Source organism: Bufo bufo, chromosome 8 (assembly GCF_905171765.1).
Source record: "Bufo bufo chromosome 8, aBufBuf1.1, whole genome shotgun sequence".
NCBI lineage: Eukaryota > Metazoa > Chordata > Amphibia > Anura > Bufonidae > Bufo > Bufo bufo.
In genome coordinates, this window is record NC_053396.1 from 17,596,842 (window position 1) to 17,616,495 (window position 19,654).

A 19,654-nucleotide genomic window follows, 5' to 3' on the forward strand; every position below is an offset into this window, starting at 1 on the left:
GGCGACTATCATACATTTTCTCATAGGGGACCACTGAGGTTGTATGATGGTCATGGAGCCATCATAGCACAGCTCCGCTCTGTGGCTGAGTCTGGTATTACATTCACTTGGATGGGAACGAGCTATAACATCAGACACAACCATGTGCAGGAGCTGCTGCTCGTAAGCAAAAATCCTGGAAGAAGAGGACGACTAGAAATCCTTGGTGACACCAAGAAATAGCGGATTTCGATAACTCACCCACCTGGCGGGAACAGCGTCTACTCTTGGTGGCGGCCGCTGATCAGCTCTGCTGACATTTATATTCACAATCACCTGAAGGGAATCTTTCACCAGATTCTCAAAGATCCCATCAGTAAAGAGCGGTAACGCTGGTGTCATGTCCTCACCTGATACCTGGAGGAAACCATGTTTAGAAGATCAGTCTTTATTTATCTATTATCTATCATATCAGGGATGCCCAATCTGCAGCCCTCCAGCTTTTGCAAAACTACAACACCCAGCATGCCTGGACAGCAGTGAAGGATCTGTCAGCGCACGGTTGCATCCGACAGTGACAGATCCGGCAGACTATTCTGGCAGTGCACGGTTGTGCCCGACAGTGACAGATCTGGCAGGCTGTTCTGGCAGTGCACGGTTGTGCCCGACAGTGACAGATCTGGCAGGCTGTTCTGGCAGTGCACGGTTGTGCCCGGCAGTGATGAATCTGGCAGAGCACGGTTGTGCCCGGCAGTGATGGATCTGGCAGGCTGTTCTGGCAGAGCACGGTTGTGCCCGACAGTGACAGATCCGGCAGGCTGTTCTGGCAGTGCACGGTTGCGTCCAACAGTGACAGAACTGGCAGGCTGTTCGGGCAGTGCACGGTTGTGCCCAGCAGTGACGGATCTGGCAGGCTGTTCTGGCAGCGCACGGTTGTGCTTGGCAGTGACGGATCCGGCAGGCTGTCCTGGCAGCACATGGTTGTGCCCATTATTGACAGATACTGCAGGCTGTTCCCGGCAGTGCACGGTTGTGCCCGGCAGTGATGGATCAGGCAGGCTGTCCTGGCAGCACATGGTTGTGCCCAGCATTGACAGATCCGGCAGGCTGTTCTGGCAGTGCACGGTTGTGCCCGGCAGTGTCGGATCTGGCAGGCTGTTCCCGGCAGTGCACGCTTGTGCCCGGCAGTGACAGATCCGGCAGGCTGTTCTGGCAGTGCACGGTTGTGCCCGGCAGTGATGGATCAGGCAGGCTGTCCTGGCAGCACATGGTTGTGCCCAGCATTGACAGATACTGCAGGCTGTTCTGGCAGCACCCGGTAGTTACGGGTCCGGCAGACTGTGCACGGCCAGAACAGCCTGTGTGATCTGCTTAAACGCTGTTGTAAAACAGGTTGTTAAAAAGGTAAAGGACAGACAGACGTACAACCACACTAACAGCCTATGCAGAGTTGTCACCATACAGGCCCGCAAAGGAGCTGTAGACGTAAAACAATACAATATACATTTACATCTTTAATGGATCTGTCACTAGCGACCTCCCCATCAAAATGTCTGCATAGACACATAGCTGTGGTTCACCTGATTAAAACGCTGTTTTTCTTTTGTTGATCCGAGGCTCCGTTCCCGAGTTATGATCCTTTTTCTTAATATGCAAATTAGGCCTTTGATGCAATGAGGGCGTCACCACTGCTCTTATTGCACCCAAGCTCCACCCCTTTCTGTGGTCAGCTCCTCCCTCACTGCTTTGCAGAATAGAAAACATATCATAACTTGGGAACGGAGCCTCAGATCAACAACAGAAAAACAGCGTTTTAATCAGGAGAGTCACAGCTATGTGTCTGGATAGGGAGGCCTCAGGTGATAGATTCCCTTTAAATATGACTGTTCCCAAAGCTGCTTCTGTCTTCACTTCGGATGCCCTGGCACTATAGTGCGGTGTGTCTGCTATCCCTATAGGCTTCAGTTATAGGCAGCTCAGGGTTAATACTGCTTGAGATGTCACAATTAAGTCTTAGGCAAATGAAGTGGTTTGTCAACCGTAACTAAAACCCGGGCAGTAGCGCTTAATTCTGGGTTCCTCCTCAACACCGAGCCAATGTACATACGCCGGGTACAATATCCGTAGAGCAAATAACCCCGGAGCACTGATGGATGAAACCAGAGAAGCTGGAGCGCTGGGTCATTACGTGTCTACTGCATGTACTAAGGGGGGGGTATGTGAAATATCACCAAGATGAGCAAAATGGAAGACCCCGGAGCCGCTGCTGCAGAGCCTTCCTATAAGTATGCATGCCTCCTATCCCCTCCTCATCACTTCTTATATGGTGCCTGCGGTGCATCATGAGCGAATAGGTCACTGCCTGCTGTGTGATCCTGAAATACTCTGTGCTGCAGAGCATCCTGATCCTTCCCCACTAAATGCTTCCTTCCTTCTGTTCCATTGCCTCCTGTAATATCAGTTCAATCATCAAACTGTCGCTCCACCCATCGTATACCACGTATACCACAATGATATCCACATAATCCACTCAGTCGTATTAGTCTTATTCAAAAGGTTATTCGTGAGGTATAGATAATACTCACTCTTTTGAAGCTTTGCTTGTATTATTCATATAAATAAATCGCTATAATGCAGAGTAATCCTGAGAGCGCTAAACTGATTGCTACCCCATGGCTGCGCGACTTTTCGGGGGTCACGTACCCCCCCTTAATCATGCGTGTCTGTAATATCAGCACAATCATCTCCTGCTGCTGGAGACAACATTATTACAGGGCTGCTTGAAGGGATTGTCTCATAACATAACAACCCCTGTCCATATGTTGTATTAGGACATGTAGATGTCATGGGTGGGGGTCCTCTGTTCAGGATCCCCCCCCCCCCCCCAATGAGCCAGAATGCAGACCTGCATGGTTGCAGCAAACACTTAAAGGGCATCTGTCAGCAGTTTTGCCCCTATGACACTGGCTGACCTGTTACATGTGCGCTTTGCAGCTGAAGACATCTGTGTTGGCCCCATGTTCATATGTGTCCGCATTGCTGAGAAAAAGGAAGTTTTAATATATGCAAATGAGCCTCTAGGAGCAATGGGGCATTACTGTTACACATAGAAGCTCTGCTCTCTTTACAACTGCCCTGCCCTCTGCGCCAGGCAGTGAAAACATCATAACGTCTGGCCCTGTCAAAGAGCAGAGGGCGCAGAAGATACAGAGAGCTGATCCTTTAGGTGTAACGGCAACGCCCCCGTTGCTCCTAGAGGCTCATTTGCATATATTAAACTTCATTTTTCTCAGCAATGCGGGCACATATGAACATGGGACCAACACAGATGTCTTCAGCTGCCAAGCGCATATGTAACAGGTGAGCCAGAGTCATAGGTACAAAACTGCTGACAGATGCTCCTAGTGGTAACAGCACATCACCACAGGTGACACGGCTTGACTTTGAGCAAGGATTGTCTTAGTGAGACTCCCTCAGAGTGGAAAACAACTAAAAGGAGCATCAATCGCTCTGGAGGACCCCACACATCTGTACATTACACTGGTAGCCTATTGATTTCAACTGTGTAATGCTTCACTTCCCCTGTGGAGGCGCTGCAGGGAAATTAAATACTTGCCGTCTGGTTACCCAGCAGATTAGAACTGATTCATCGGGGTTCCAGCAAAATGGACAACAAAGTATTCATACGTACATACATACCAGGAAAGGGCTAGTGAGACTCCTGGAAGACCAATGTATATGTTCTCGTCCTTTCTTCCTTCTTATTTTCTTATATTCTTTAATGCAGTCATTTATAACATCAGTCACTAACGTGTCCACATATCCAGCTGCCTCTCGCATGGTCGCTGATGGGAGCTGATTGTAGAATCCTTCTCCAGCCACTATACATCTGTCTTCCTCGTCCCCGCTCCTATTCATCACTGACTCCTTCCGGGGGGCAGATATTTTAAAATATGTCTCAATGGCATCACCTAAGACTCTGCTGATCAGCTCGTCTGTAACCTTTAGAAGCAATCTGTGTTTGTCATGCTGCGGAGGGTTTGGCACTATTAATTTGTTAGTGTCACCTCTACAAAACTGCTTCATTCCCAAGGTCTGACCAGGATTTTCATTTTCACCAACAGGTTCTTCAGGGTGTGTATGTAAACATCTTGGGGAAATGTTTTCTGATGTTTCCAGACTGCATGACCTTGACTGGTTCTGGTTGGTGTCCTTCTCTGAAGACTGCTTTTCTTCATCCCTTTCTCTAATTTGTCTTCTGCTTGTATCTCCACCACCCTCATCATGGGGTGGGCCAGCTCCTGGAGAAGGTCCAAACGAATAATCATCATCCTCATCCTTCTGTGGATCAGATCCATCCATGTCATCGAACAACATGAGCGAGATCTGTCTAGGTCTGACAAACACTCCACAATTCGTAGGACATTCAAAATATCTGATGCCTTCATATGTTCCATCGTTGTCTCCTTCAGGCTTATCAAGGGCTACTCCCGCCCAATACCCCACTTTGAAAGACATCAACCCCTTAAACATTAAGGTGCCCGGTTTCGAAAGCTTGACTAATACCTGGTCTCCAATCTCAAATGTAGAGAGGGGATCATGGACACCATCTTCAGGTTTGGATAATGTCAGGAACGGTCTACATGGCTTTACCATCTCAGGCGACCTTCTCAAATTCTCAGTCTCAAGTGGAGAATTTTCAGTATTTATAATTTCATCTGGTGGAAGGAGAGTGTCCTCTGTAAGTAGGCTATCATATAATAAATGGATCTCATCGATGAGGCTGGCTTCCCTACTGCTTTGGAAACTTTCAGATATGGAGAAAGCTATTTCTTCAGGTGGGGTGGGGAAGTCTTCTGTGTCACTGTCCCCGCTTTTAACCGAGCCCTGGTCTCTTGGGAGAGATGGGAGCTCTTCGCTTTGATCCTGTGGTGGAGAATACAAGTCTGCGCTTTCGTAGGAAAGCTTTTCATCAACTGGAGACAAGATTTCTGACAAGGTGTCTTCGATAGGTTGGAGAACTTCATCCGTGATGAATATGATGTCTCCCTCACTCCGATGTGGAAAGCTTTTAATCTGAAATAAATCTTTTGAAGTTGTAGCATGAAGTGGCATCATCTCAATTTTCCTGAAGATTGCACTTTCCGTAACGGATTGTTTTTCATTAGTTTCTGTCACTCTTTGCTGGTCTTTAGTGTCAGGTGAACCCATTCTGGCCGCATTACCGTCCTCTTCCGGAGTCATTGACGTCGACTTGTGTATGCCGGTAATTCTGCCTACGCTACCTTCTTGATTTTCAGCTAAATGGTTTATACCGTAGGTTTTTGTATCAGATTCTGTCAAGTCCTCAGAGGTTGGGAAGGATTCACATGCCAATGGAGCCCTTTCAGTCTTACTTTGTGTCTCTCTCATGACCAAAATGACTGGTTTTCTAGAGTCTGGAGGTTCTGCTGGAGAAGACATCTTGTCATTATCAGACATGATATCGCCTTTTACCAATTCCGTGTATGATGGTCCACCAGACGGGAACTCTGAAGATTCCATGTCGAACACCTCTGAATCTCCACTCTCCGTGTCTTCACCTGCTTTCCCTCGGTCAGATGCAGAGACGGAGCTTTCAGAGATGTTAATGAGTTTAGCAGAAACTTTTTGAAATTCTGCAAGGGAGGGAGAAAGCTTCCCAACGTCTGGTGCCTGGGAGATGCTTTCTGATTTGGAAGGAGCCAAAATACTGCAAGAACTGTCATCATCAAGGGATTTGGTTGCCAAGTGGTCGCTGCCTTCCGCTTCTTGGGTTTCTGGTGTTATACTGGAATCTAAAGATGCAATAACATAAATTATCTGGTTACCTTCTCACAATATAACATTTATTAAACATGTCTAGGGAAAATGGACCATATCGAAACCTACCAGGGTCAGTATATACTAATAAACATGAAAGGTTTCAATCACATGAAGTGCTAATCTTCAAGCCTGAGACCACAATCTCTCCTGACCCTCCATATACGTGTCACCGCCAGTCCTGTGAGAAGGTCTGTTAGACGTTCTTCTCTACCTCTTGCATGACGTTCTTTGTTTTGGTTTCACTTTGTCATCTCCTTTCCTTCTGCCAGCTGTCACCTATTTACACTAATTGTCTCCCTTTATATTCCCTCCCATACTGCCTCACTTTGCGGTTTATACTTCTTCCTGGATGAGTTGTTCACTGATGGAGGCTGCTACTGCTGATTCCTCAGATAAGTGTTTTTCCTTTATTTGTGTTTCCTTGCTGGCTTGAATCTAGGTGACCCTGACTCCGTCCATATTAAGTGCAGGGAGCCTGTGGTCGTGTCCCCTCACTATTATAGGGTTTTCAGGTGTCACACAGTATGAGGTACGCGGGCATGCAATCGTCTACCATAAAGACCTTTGCATGGGCATAGCAGTCAGGGAGAGCTCTAGGGGTTTTATAGGGCTCACCCATATGCTCCTTAGTTTGGGATCAAGTCAGTCGGATGTTTATTTATAAGTTCCAGCTTTCTGCAACACCATCCGTGACAATACGTGCCTGCTCTGCTCGGCTCGGCCAAGCATACATGTGTTCTGAAGGAAGAGAGGTAGTAAGCCATTGCCAGACTCCTCAAAAAGGAATGAGCATGTTGAAATCTAACAGCCCTTATGACCCTTGTTGGAGAAGAGTCGGCGCCCCCCCTTCCCCCATACAGATTACACAGTTGGTCAAACCTGCTGATAATGTGTATGGTCAGGTTAAGTTCCTTTACTTTGCACCCACCTGCAACTTTAGCGCCTTTCTAATTTTCACCAATTTTTACAAACTTTCCCAGATGTCAAGGGTGAGGTCAAGCTTTTACCCACACCAATATGTATTGAGAATGGTAACTAACTACCTGCGTATGAGTGTCCATGGTACTAGGACTTGGACTACACGCCGATCTTGCCCGCAACGCCCAAGGATTGCTGCAAACATCTCACCTTGTCCGAGTTCTTCCAAGCTCTGGACTTCTGCAGTTTCTCGCTTTTTATCCTCATGCTTCAAGCTGAGATCATCACTAGAGTATAAAAGAAGAAGATTATATGGGTCACTTTGAAGATTCGTTCAGATATGAGGAGGCCATGGACACTGGATAACAGCTGGCTGAAGCCTGCACCATTGATTCACATACAAGCTCCAACGGGGAAGACAAGCGGCGCCAGACAACCTGGTACCGTTTATTTCCAGAGGTAGACAAAGACAAGAATATAAAGAATACATCCTGACAGTAGGATGCCAAGCACCATTGTGGTTTCGTCAGTGTTCACCTTCTTACCTGGGTTCTCCTGCAGGTTCCTCCCTGTCTTGCATATTTAGAAATGTCTGCTCCTCTATCTTGCTTGCAGAGACTATCTCATCCTAATAAAAAAAAAACATACATAAAAATGTATTATGTCACATCAGGTATCACCAGATTGGTGGGGGTCTGAATCCTGAGACCTCCACCTTTCCCACCCGCAGTGCAGGGACCCTTTTATTTATTTTTTTAAATTAGTGGAGGTCCCAGGACAGGTGCATACATGAGCTCCGTCCTCCTGGCTCAGGTCTTCCCGGGTCGGACACGGATGGCTTAGATTATTCTGGAGAGATCCCGTCACTTGTGCTCCATCTCCTGATGAAGAACTGCCCGCGGCTGCTCCATCTGCAATGCACACAGACACATTAGAAGGGCTCCTCTTCCTCCCTGCACCTTCGTGTGGTGATAAATTCCTGGCAGCTGAACATTAATCTGGATAAATGCAGGCAGTCACGAGGGCGGCCATTAGCATGTATACGCCGAAATTTCAGTGTTTTATCACAGTAAAGAAGCCTAGGGTCATACATCGGATACAGGGAAAGTGGAGGGACAACCAATATGGCCGCCACTCGTCTCATTAGGCCTGATATAAGTAGCAGGGTGTATTAGCGACCCTTTTGGGAGCTGTAATGGTGACCATTGGTTGTCACCCAACCTAGATGTGATAGGGAGAGAGCTGCAGCAGAAAGAACATGCCCCCTGAGCTCTGAGAGGGAGAGAGCTGCAGCAGAAAGAACATGCCCCCTGAGCTCTGAGAGGGAGAGAGCTGCAGCAGAAAGGACCCCCCCCCCCCCCCCCGAGCTCTGAGAGGGAGAGAGCTGCAGCAGAAAGGACCCCTTCCTGAGCTCTGAGAGGGAGAGAGCTGCAGCAGAAAGGACCCCCCCCCGAGCTCTGAGAGGGAGAGAGCTGCAGCAGAAAGGAATCCCCCCCCCGAGCTCTGAGAGGGAGAGAGCTGCAGCAGAAAGGACCCCTTCCTGAGCTCTGAGAGGGAGAGAGCAGCAGCAGAAAGGACCCCTTCCTGAGCTCTGAGAGGGAGAGAGCTGCAGCAGAAAGGACCCCCCCCCCCCGAGCTCTGAGAGGGAGAGAGCTGCAGCAGAAAGGACCCCTTCCTGAGCTCTGAGAGGGAGAGAGCTGCAGCAGAAAGGACCCCTTCCTGAGCTCTGAGAGGGAGAGAGCTGCAGCAGAAAGGACCCCTTCCTGAGCTCTGAGAGGGAGAGAGCTGCAGCAGAAAGGACCCCCCCCTGAGCTCTGAGAGGGAGAGAGCTGCAGCAGAAAGAACATGCCCCCTAAGCTCTGAGAGGGAGAGAGCTGCAGCAGAAAGGACCCCCCCCCTGAGCTCTGAGAGGGAGAGAGCTGCAGCAGAAAGAACATGCCCCCTGAGCTCTGAGAGGGAGAGAGCTGCAGCAGAAAGAACATGCCCCCTGAGCTCTGAGAGGGAGAGAGCTGCAGCAGAAAGGACCCCCCCCCCCCCGAGCTCTGAGAGGGAGAGAGCTGCAGCAGAAAGAACATGCCCCCTAAGCTCTGAGAGGGAGAGAGCTGCAGCAGAAAGGACCCCCCCCCCTGAGCTCTGAGAGGGAGAGAGCTGCAGCAGAAAGAACATGCCCCCTGAGCTCTGAGAGGGAGAGAGCTGCAGCAGAAAGGACCCCCCCCCCCGAGCTCTGAGAGGGAGAGAGCTGCAGCAGAAAGAACATGCCCCCTGAGCTCTGAGAGGGAGAGAGGTGCAGCAGAAGGACCTCCCCCCTGAGCTCTGAGAGGGAGAGAGCTGCAGCAGAAAGGACCCCCCCCCCCGAGCTCTGAGAGGGAGAGAGCTGCAGCAGAAAGAACATGCCCCCTGAGCTCTGAGAGGGAGAGAGCTGCAGCAGAAAGGACCTCCCCCCTGAGCTCTGAGAGTGAGAGAGCTGCAGCAGAAAGGACCCCCCCCCCCCGCTGAGCTCTGAGTGGGAGAGAGCTGCAGCAGAAAGGACCCCCCCTGAGCTCTGAGAGGGAGAGAGCTGCAGCAGAAAGGACCCCCCCCCTGAGCTCTGAGAGGGAGAGAGCTGCAGCAGAAAGGACCCCCCCTGAGCTCTGAGAGGGAGAGAGCTGCAGCAGAAAGGACCCCCCCGAGCTCTGAGAGGGGAGAGCTGCAGCAGAAAGACCCCCCCCTGAGAGGGAGAGAGCTGCAGCAGAAAGGCCCCCCCCCCGAGCTCTGAGAGGGAGAGAGCTGCAGCAGAAAGGACCCCCCCCCCCTGAGCTCGGAGAGGGAGAGAGCTGCAGCAGAAAGGACCCCCCCCCCCCCCGAGCTCTGAGAGGGAGAGAGCTGCAGCAGAAAGAACATGCCCCCTGAGAGGGAGAGAGCTGCAGCAGAAAGAACATGCCCCCTAAGCTCTGAGAGGGAGAGAGCTGCAGCAGAAAGGACCCCCCCCCCCCTGAGCTCTGAGAGGGAGAGAGCTGCAGCAGAAAGAACATGCCCCCTGAGCTCTGAGAGGGAGAGAGCTGCAGCAGAAAGGACCCCCCCCCCCCGAGCTCTGAGAGGGAGAGAGCTGCAGCAGAAAGAACATGCCCCCTGAGCTCTGAGAGGGAGAGAGGTGCAGCAGAAGGACCTCCCCCCTGAGCTCTGAGAGGGAGAGAGCTGCAGCAGAAAGGACCCCCCCCCCCCGAGCTCTGAGAGGGAGAGAGCTGCAGCAGAAAGAACATGCCCCCTGAGCTCTGAGAGGGAGAGAGCTGCAGCAGAAAGGACCTCCCCCCTGAGCTCTGAGAGTGAGAGAGCTGCAGCAGAAAGGACCCCCCCCCCCCGCTGAGCTCTGAGTGGGAGAGAGCTGCAGCAGAAAGGACCCCCCCTGAGCTCTGAGAGGGAGAGAGCTGCAGCAGAAAGGACCCCCCCCCTGAGCTCTGAGAGGGAGAGAGCTGCAGCAGAAAGGACCCCCCCTGAGCTCTGAGAGGGAGAGAGCTGCAGCAGAAAGGACCCCCCCGAGCTCTGAGAGGGGAGAGCTGCAGCAGAAAGACCCCCCCCTGAGAGGGAGAGAGCTGCAGCAGAAAGGACCCCCCCCCCCGAGCTCTGAGAGGGAGAGAGCTGCAGCAGAAAGGACCCCCCCCCCCCTGAGCTCGGAGAGGGAGAGAGCTGCAGCAGAAAGGACCCCCCCCCCCCCGAGCTCTGAGAGGGAGAGAGCTGCAGCAGAAAGAACATGCCCCCTGAGAGGGAGAGAGCTGCAGCAGAAAGGACCCCCCCTGAGCTCTGAGAGGGAGAGAGCTGCAGCAGAAAGGAACCCCCCTGAGCTCTGAGAGGGAGAGAGCGGCAGCAGAAAGGACCCCCCCCCACCCAGCTCTGAGAGGGAGAGAGCTGCAGCAGAAAGAACATGCCCCCTGAGCTCTGAGAGGGAGAGAGCTGCAGCAGAAAGGACCCCCCCACCCCGAGCTCTGAGAGGGAGAGAGCTGCAGCAGAAAGAACATGCCCCCTGAGCTCTGAGAGGGAAAGAGCTGCAGCAGAAAGGACCCCCCCCCAAGCTCTGAGAGGGAGAGAGCTGCAGCAGAAAGGACCCCCCCCTGAGCTCTGAGAGGGAGAGAGCGGCAGCAGAAAGGACCCCCCCTGAGCTCTGAGAGGGAGAGAGCTGCAGCAGAAAGAACATGCCCCCTGAGCTCTGAGAGGGAGAGAGCTGCAGCAGAAAGGACCCCCCCTGAGCTCTGAGAGGGAGAGAGCGGCAGCAGAAAGGACCCCCCCTGAGCTCTGAGAGGGAGAGAGCTGCAGCAGAAAGAACATGCCCCCTGATCTCTGAGAGCTGCAGCAGAAAGGACCCCCCCCCTGAGCTCTGAGAGGGAGAGAGCTGCAGCAGAAAGGACCCCCCCTGAGCTCTGAGAGGGAGAGAGCGGCAGCAGAAAGGACCCCCCCCCCCCCCCCGAGCTCTGAAAGGGAGAGAGCTGCAGCAGAAAGAACCCCCCCCCCTGAGCTCTGAGAGGGAGAGAGCTGCAGCAGAAAGGACCCCCCCCTGAGCTCTGAGAGGGAGAGAGCTGCAGCAGAAAGGACCCCCCCCCCCTGAGCGGGAGAGAGCTGCAGCAGAAAGGACCCCCCCCCCCCCCGAGCTCTGAGAGGGAGAGAGCTGCAGCAGAAAGAACATGCCCCCCGAGCTCTGAGAGGGAGAGAGCTGCAGCAGAAAGAACCCCCCCCTGAGCTCTGAGAGGGAGAGAGCTGCAGCAGAAAGGACCCCCCCTGAGCTCTGAGAGGGAGAGAGCTGCAGCAGAAAGGACCCCCCCCCCCGAGCTCTGAGAGGGAGAGAGCTGCAGCAGAAAGAACATGCCCCCTGAGCTCTGAGAGGGAGAGAGCTGCAGCAGAAAGAACCCCCCCCCTGAGCTCTGAGAGGGAGAGAGCTGCAGCAGAAAGGACCCCCCCGAGCTCTGAGAGGGAGAGAGCTGCAGCAGAAAGGACCCCCCTCCCCGAGCTCTGAGAGGGAGAGAGCTGCAGCAGAAAGGACCCCCCCCCTTGAGCTCTGAGAGGGAGAGAGCTGCAGCAGAAAGGACCCCCCCCACCCCGGAGCTCTGAGAGGGAGAGAGCGGCAGCATAAAGGACCCCCCCACCCCTGAGCTCTGAGAGGGAGAGAGCGGCAGCAGAAAGGACCCCCCCACCCCCGGAGCTCTGAGAGGGAGAGAGCGGCAGCAGAAAGGACCCCCCCCCTTCCCCCCAAGCTTCCAGCCTAAAGAGAATCTAGCAGAGCAACTGGAGCAATGAATGGGGAGATACGAGCAGCTAGCACAACAGACTGGACAATTAAAATTTCCCTTTTAGTCAAATGCAAGTTAAAAGGGTTAACCAACCCCTATTATGACCCCCCCAATGCCCGGGCACCTCCTATAGGTTATACTTACCCTACTCCCTGGGATCTGCTGTTACTCCGCTGTTTCGATCCGTTAATATGGGGAGATGCAGCGACGGCCATGTGGGAATCAGGAGCAACGCGGGTGCGGGGTGAGAATAATCTATATGAGGGGCCCAGGTATTGGGGGGAGGGTCATTATAGGGGTTGGCTAACCCCTTTAAAACAATAATCAAATATAAAAAGAAAAAGAAAAAAAGCCATATTGGTCGATGCTGATTGGATCAACTCCAACTTTCTATCTCGGACTTCCCTAACGAGCCAGCTCAGCAGGGTTGGTCATATCCAAGGTATTCTAGCCAGGTTATAGGGACGGTCCAGAGGGGTCACACCTCTTTGGATGGGTGCTCTTCTTACCTAGTCGTAATTGTTAGGCCTGGCACAGGCAGGGCTGAACCAGGAGAAAAAACATCCAACCCTCTCCCTGACCAGTCTTGGAGCGACGCCCGCCTCTGCCTTGCTGTAAGACGGTTCCTTTTATTTATGTGCATCGGCAGAGGCAGATTACGGGGGGAGGGGGGCGGTGGGGGGTTATCCCACGATTAATGTAAAAAAATAAATAAAAAAATAAATAAATAAAAAAGACATCTAGTACATTTCTAACAAAGCTAGAACCAGCCCCGTAACTCACATGGATCCAGAGATCTCCTCATTCATTGCTCCAATTGCCATTGCAGCTCAGGGGGCATGCACTTTCTAGGGGGCAGCTGATGGATGGAACTGAGCGTGTGCATCCAACTCATTGAGCAGGACATAGATATTAGAAAAAGGGCAAACAGCAGGTGGCGCTATACAGATAGATTTCAGTGAATAGCTCAGTGGTTATACTAAATGTTTAATTACAAAAGGATTCAGATCCAGGTGCTGATTTTAAAAAAAAGTTGAATATTTTTCATGCGACAACCCCTTTAAGTGCATCATAGGACAGGGCCTGCTTACCCAACTTGGGCCGCTCTCCCTCCATCCCATAGCTTATTCTTACCGTAGAAATAAATGGCTGCCGCTTCTTTCGATGACTTCCTTGAGGCGCTGGATTCCGGAGGTGATGATGATGCTGGAATAATGAGATCTGTAGAATAAATAGGATATATCGATTAAGCTGCATGATTAAAATATTAAAAAGTGATCAAAAACTATACAGACCCCAAAATGGTACTAATATACTCACCCCGCAAAAAATGAGCCAGCCCTCACACAGCTCCGTATACGCAAAAATAAAAAAGTTATGGGGGTCAGAATATAGCGATGCAACAAAAGCTTTTCATTTTTTTTAAAGTTTTTATTTTCTTTTAAAGTATTAAAACACAATAAAAACTATAAAACTGTGGTATCACTGTAATTGTACTGACCCGGAAAATAAAGTAAACATGTTGGAAGGCGGAAGGTTGCTCTCTCTCTATTATATATATACACACATACATATTCCCTATATATAATCCCTATACACACATAATGTACGGCAGGGTTATGTATATATATATATATACTAGCAGAAGGACCCGGCTTCGCACGGGTATATTTCATCTATTTCATTTATTGTTTGTGTGTGTCGTTAAAAGATATCGACAGTATCCCCCATAACAGTGAACTCCACAGTCCCCCACCCTTAACACTGACCAGCCACAGTGCCCTGCCACTTTAAAAGGGGACCTCCACAGCAGCCCATCCCCTTAACTTTGACCTTCACAGCAGCCCGCCCCTTTAATAATGAGTTTCACAGCACCCCACTCCCTTGACAGTGACCTCCTCACGGGCCCGCCCCTTTAACAGTCACCTCCACAGTACCCCGCTGCCTTAACACTCACCTCCACAGCAGTTGCCCCTTTAATAGTGGCCCCTGCCCTCTTAACAGTGACCTCCACAGTGTCCGCCCCTTTAACAGTGACCTCCACAGCAGCCTGCCCCCTTAAGGGCTCTTTCACACTTGCGTTGTCCGGATCCGGCGTGTACTCCATTTGCCGGAGGTGCCGGATCCTGAAAAACGCAAGTGAACTGAAAGCATTTGAAGACGGATCCGTCTTCAAAATGCGTTCAGTGTTACTATGGCACCCAGGACGCTATTAAAGTCCTGGTTGCCATAGTAGGAGCGGGGAGCGGGGGAGCGGTATACTTACCGTCCGTGCGGCTCCCGGGGCGCTCCAGAATGACGTCAGAGTGCCCCATGCACATGGATGACGTGTCCATGTGATCACATGATCCATGCGCTTGGGGCGCCCTGACGTCACTCTGGAGCGCCCGGGGAGCCGCACGGACGGTAAGTATACTGCTCCCCCGCACTTTACCATGGCAAACAGGACTTTAGCGTCTTGGCAGCCATGGTAACTATTCAGAAAAAGCTAAACGTCGGATCCAGTAATGCGCCGAAACGACGTTTAGCTTAATGCCTTTCAATGGGCATTAATTCCGGATCTGGCCTTGCGGCAAGTGTTCAGGATTTTTGGCCGGAGCAAAAAGCGCAGCATGCTGCGGTATTTTCTCCGGCCAAAAAACGTTCCGTTCCGGAACTGAAGACATCCTGATGCATCCTGAACGGATTTCTCTCCATTCAGAATGCATTAGGATAAAACTGATCAGGATTCTTCCGGCATAGAGCCCCGACGACGGAACTCTATGCCGGAAGAAAAGAACAACGCAGGTGTGAAAGAGCCCTTACAGTAACATCCACAGTGTCCCCTCTTTAACAGTGACCTCCACAGCGCCCTGCCCCTTTAACAGTGACCTCCACAGCGCCCTGCCCCTTTAATGTTAGGGCTACACGACGACATGTGTCGCGCGACATTTTGTCTCAACAATTTGTATAACGATAGTCTATGGCGTTGCACTGCGACATGTGACATGCTGCGACTGCGACACGACAGTTGCAAAAAATCCATCCAAGATGTCGTGCGACACGTGTAGCAGTGCAGTTGTGCCCTGTGTCGTGCAGCCCTAGCCTAAAGCTGACCTACAGCAGTGAAGAAAAATGGCTGGGTTGTTATGGAAACCTGGAGTAAAACTGTGTGTATGTGGAGACTAAGGGCCTGCGAGCTTCTATTGGCTGATAAGGGACATGTGACCGTGTGTATGGCAGTTGGGATATGAAGTGAAAGGCTTGCAGGCTTGTATTGGCTAATGCGGGTCATTTTTAGGGAATATCTCAGGAACGGTACGTCCTAGAGAGCCGAGACCCCCGCAAGATTTCTTTCCAGGTAGCAAGGGATGTGTATACCAAGTTTCGTTGAAATCGATGGCTGCGTTTTTTTAATACATACTGTAGGAAAGCGCAAGGGGCCGTCGTTGATGGAAGATATGCTTCGCCGAGGTTCCTGGCCTCGGTGAGGTAAGAGCCGCTAATTTTGAGTGTCAGCGGCAGCTAGTGCTGACTGACACTATTGATTATTTAGTGTGGCCGTAAAGCCGATCCGGGCCGGCTCTTACTGGGAACAGCTAAAGTGCAGGGTGGGTGGCTGTTCCCCACGTTCCAGGCCGGGTTTTGATTTGGGATAAAAACCCAGCCAGCAGTCTCAGCTGTGTGGATTATCCTCCATCTGATACTGGAGCTTTGTCAGTCTGGGCCGGGACTAAGGCCTGCTATATTGTTTGGGAAAAAGCACGTGGACTTCTGCTTCACCCAAGGACTTATGTGCTGCAGCCTGGTGTGACCAATAGTCTTCTGACTATTATATATCATATTATATATTGTATTCACAGTGAATCGCTTCGTGTGCCCCCAAACTTACTGGCCGAGTCCGACAGGACCCAGATTCCAGCGCACCGAGGCCGCTCCTCCGGTCACTAATGGCGGCACTGGTGGGCTAGTAGTGACACGTCAGTGATGTCACTACGGCTGTGGAAAATGGCCGGCATTGCACTCTGAGAGAGAACGGGGTGGACGCTCCCTTTCTGCTAGTGAAAGCGGCGTCCTGCCCCGGCGGAACAAGAAGCAGCCGGCTAACTTCAGGTCTGGTCCCATTACATGATAAACTGTATGCTGCCGAGACTGACTGTGCGTTGTGGGTGGGGTCGGCGATGGACCCCATAGGGATGTCGCCCCTATTATGATCTGCCACTGTGCACGGATTATTTCCTTTTTGCTTTTGGACCTTCTACCTTGTTCTATGGGGATCTAGGTACCCTTTACAAAGATTGGGCATAGTCACTGAGCTATTCAATAAAATGTATCTGTATAGCGCCACCTGCTGTTTGTTCTTTGCCACCTCACTGAGGTGGTCGCACATGCTCAGTTTAAATATTCCAACTGTCACCATCCATATGTTCTGTTAGCAAATGTGGCAGTTATAGGCAAAGAGCTTCAGCAGAAAGGACACGCCCCCTGAGAACGGACACACCCCTAAGAACGGACACACACCTAAGAACGGACACACCCCTTTGAGCTGCCAGCTAGATATAGATCTAGCAGAGCAGTGAATGGGGAGATCTCTGGATCCATGTGAGGTCCGGGGCTGGTTCTGGCTTTGTTATATGATGCGGTCCGCAATACACCCGGCCGGCACCCCCATAGCAATGCCTATTCTTGTCCGCTATTGCGGACAAGAATAGGACATGCTCTATTTTCTTGCGGAGCTGCGGACCGGAAGATCGGGGCCGCACTCCGGAAATGTGGATGCGGAAAGCATAGTGTGCTCTCCGCATCCATTCCGTCCCCATAGAGAATAAATGGGTCCGCACCCGTTCCGCAACTTGCGGACCCATTATACGGACGTGTGAATGGAGCCTTAATTTGGCATTTAACGCCTTTAAGGACTTCAATAATTTTTGCCGGGAGGACAGAGATCACTATGGAGAGTGAATCCTTAAAGCGAACCTCCATGCTGGTATCAGTAGTCCGTAACACTACCTGGAGTATAATCCACCTTCTTTTCTGCTGAATTTCCGCCCTGGGGGTCACTTTCTATAAGAGGCGATTGGTCACAGACCTCTGGAACGGGACACGTACCCGCGTCCTCCGTCCTCTGTGCCCTGTTGAGAACAAACCAAACTGATACAATGTGCACAAACACTAAAAATCCCTAAATTATACGGTCTGCAGCTCCTATGCGTCTCCATGGTAACAGACTACAAACAGACCCGGTGTAGTCTGATCCTGTAGTCATGTCCCCATACATGTGGCAAGAAGTAAGGGACTCCACAAAGTTGTCCTGTAGTTGTAACCATGGAAACACAAGGGTCTGCATAGGAGCTGCATACACAAAACATGAGATTTCTGTCGAGATTATTTGCAAAGTTACTTAGTATTTTGGATGCATTGCAACAAAAGGTGGAGCTTTCCTTGAAATACGATGTATGATCCATGCTTTTTTCTTGGAACTTTCAATGAAATATTTGATTTCAAGGTAATAAAGACTTACACTACGTATGGACACGTCTTTGTGGTTTGGGTCTTTTCTGTGATGTCATCGTCCTCGGAGAGGTCAGAAATGGCCGACTGCGTATCCTGGGTCAGGTGCTCAGAAGCCAACGTGGACTCATGGAGGGTCCTGTATCCTGGCTGTTGTCCGGAAGCATCAAGGTCAATCGGTTCTGAAGCCTGCAGGGGAAAATGTGTCTCAAGACGTCTGGAAAAACAAGGCACAACGTTGTCTTGCACTCACCTAAGATGGACCTCTGTCCAGACCAAGGACAACACAATGGAGGAGGCTTACCAACCTAGTGTAAGGTGTAGCGTGCCTCTATTCTTAGGATTATATATCGTGCCATTCCTTTATTATTCCTGCTAGAAATTAGGGAATGAATTACTATCAGGTTGCAATGAAGATCCAGAGGGGTGTTACCATTTGGGGGGTTGTCTCTGCACAATCTGACAATATCCAATCAGTGCTGCCAGTGTCAGACTGTACAGGGACACCACACCACTAACTGGATTTTCATTGCAAACTAATAGTAATTCATTCATAACTTCTGGTAACTCCCATCTGGACCGTCATGCATTCATAACTAATAGTAGGAATAATAAAGGAATGGCACATCATAGAGTCACAAGAACAGATGCTCCAGAATTGGTTTTACATGGGGGATGCAGGTATGGACTAAAATAGACATGTGAGGAGAGGGGACAGCTCCTTTTTAAAGGGCTTGTCCAGCATCAGACACAATCCCAAATCCTCCAAAAACTGTGCCACACCTGTCCACAGGTCGTGCATGGTAATACAGCATTCATTTCAATGTAGCTGAACTGCAATATCCAGTGCTGTTTCTGAATAACCTCTCATTTTAGAACATACCCCGTTTCCATTCACTGCCTGCAAGCACAGATCTTGCAAAAGTGGAATTTAAAACGCTTACGATTTTCGGAAATCTTTTCTGCTCACACAGCTGCTGTAGGTAAGCGGGCGCACAGCCTGGGGTCAGGGACAGGACTGAGCTTTGTCCTGCTGACATGTTCAGATTGGATGCATTGTGGCGCCCCCTGCAGCAGCTGTGCGGGCACGACTAGGTCAGGACGGGCGTCCACATGCAATATCATTTACATAGGAAAAACGCTGAGCTTTCTTTGTGCATACCTGACGTGTCACCCAAGAGTTGTGCAATTTCTGCTGGATTTGGACCGCAGACCGCTGTATCCTCAGGATCTCCCTCTGCTGCCTGAGCAACAGCTTCCTCTCCCGGTGGGCCGCCTTGTAGATATTGTGCAAGTGCCTAATTTCTGCCTGGAGAGAAGGATTGGCCTATAGATGAGCAATGATTCAGAGCGACACTAATCTGCGTCCTCTAATTAGCCACTGTTTTATTGTCCATGGCCACGTGACCGCAGAAGCTGCCACGCCATCCCTAGTGATGTCACATAGCCGTGGACGCTAAATAGGACGAGTATTTGTAGGGCTTAAAAATCCCTTTAACCCCTTAAGTACCAGGCCCATTTTTGGATTTGCATTTTCGTTTTTTGTTCCTCCCCACGTTCAGCCGTAACTTTTTTTAAAAAAATTTGCAGGATAAGTTGCATTTATTAAGGGCACCATTTATTTTACCATGTCTGTTATTAGAAAACGGGGGAAATTTTTTTTCTTTGTGGGGTTAAATTAAAAAACAAAAAAACAAGACACAATTCTGACAAGGTTTTTGAAGTTTTGATATCACGGCGTTCACTGTTCGCTAAAAACGACATGACATTCTTATTCTGTGGCTCAATACGAACACAGCCATACCAAACCTGAAAAAAATCGAATTTTTCATTTGCATTGCCATAACTTTTTTATATTCCCATCCACATTTTTTGGGTCATGAACTGTAATTTTTCTTGGTACCATTTTTGATCACTGTAATATTATTTTTTATTTATGTTGGGGGAAAGGTGACCAAAAAATGGTGAATCGAGTGTTTAATTTTTTTTTATTTACGTCACCACACATGAATTAAAAAAAAATATTTTAATACTTCAGACATTTTCGGACGCAGCGATACCTGATATGTTTATATCTATTTTTAGATGTAAAATAGGGAAAGGGGGGTGATTTAAACTTTTAATATTTTAATATTTTTTAACTTTTTAAAACTTTTATTTATTAACTA

General features: G+C 50.2%; 1 protein-coding gene across 1 annotated transcript in view; it reads right to left on the minus strand.

The window, feature by feature from the left end:
* CCDC187 (coiled-coil domain containing 187) overlaps positions 1–19,654 on the minus strand; it is a 61,962-nt gene that overhangs the window by 1,084 nt on the left and 41,224 nt on the right. The window contains exons 22-30 of the mRNA XM_040404781.1: positions 18,649–18,795; positions 17,497–17,675; positions 16,986–17,107; positions 13,131–13,217; positions 7,531–7,652; positions 7,287–7,369; positions 6,952–7,028; positions 3,679–5,795; positions 241–396 (exon numbers count right to left, since the gene is read on the minus strand). Coding sequence (XP_040260715.1) covers positions 241–396; positions 3,679–5,795; positions 6,952–7,028; positions 7,287–7,369; positions 7,531–7,652; positions 13,131–13,217; positions 16,986–17,107; positions 17,497–17,675; positions 18,649–18,795 — 3,090 coding nt within the window. The remainder of the gene's footprint in view (positions 1–240; positions 397–3,678; positions 5,796–6,951; positions 7,029–7,286; positions 7,370–7,530; positions 7,653–13,130; positions 13,218–16,985; positions 17,108–17,496; positions 17,676–18,648; positions 18,796–19,654) is intronic.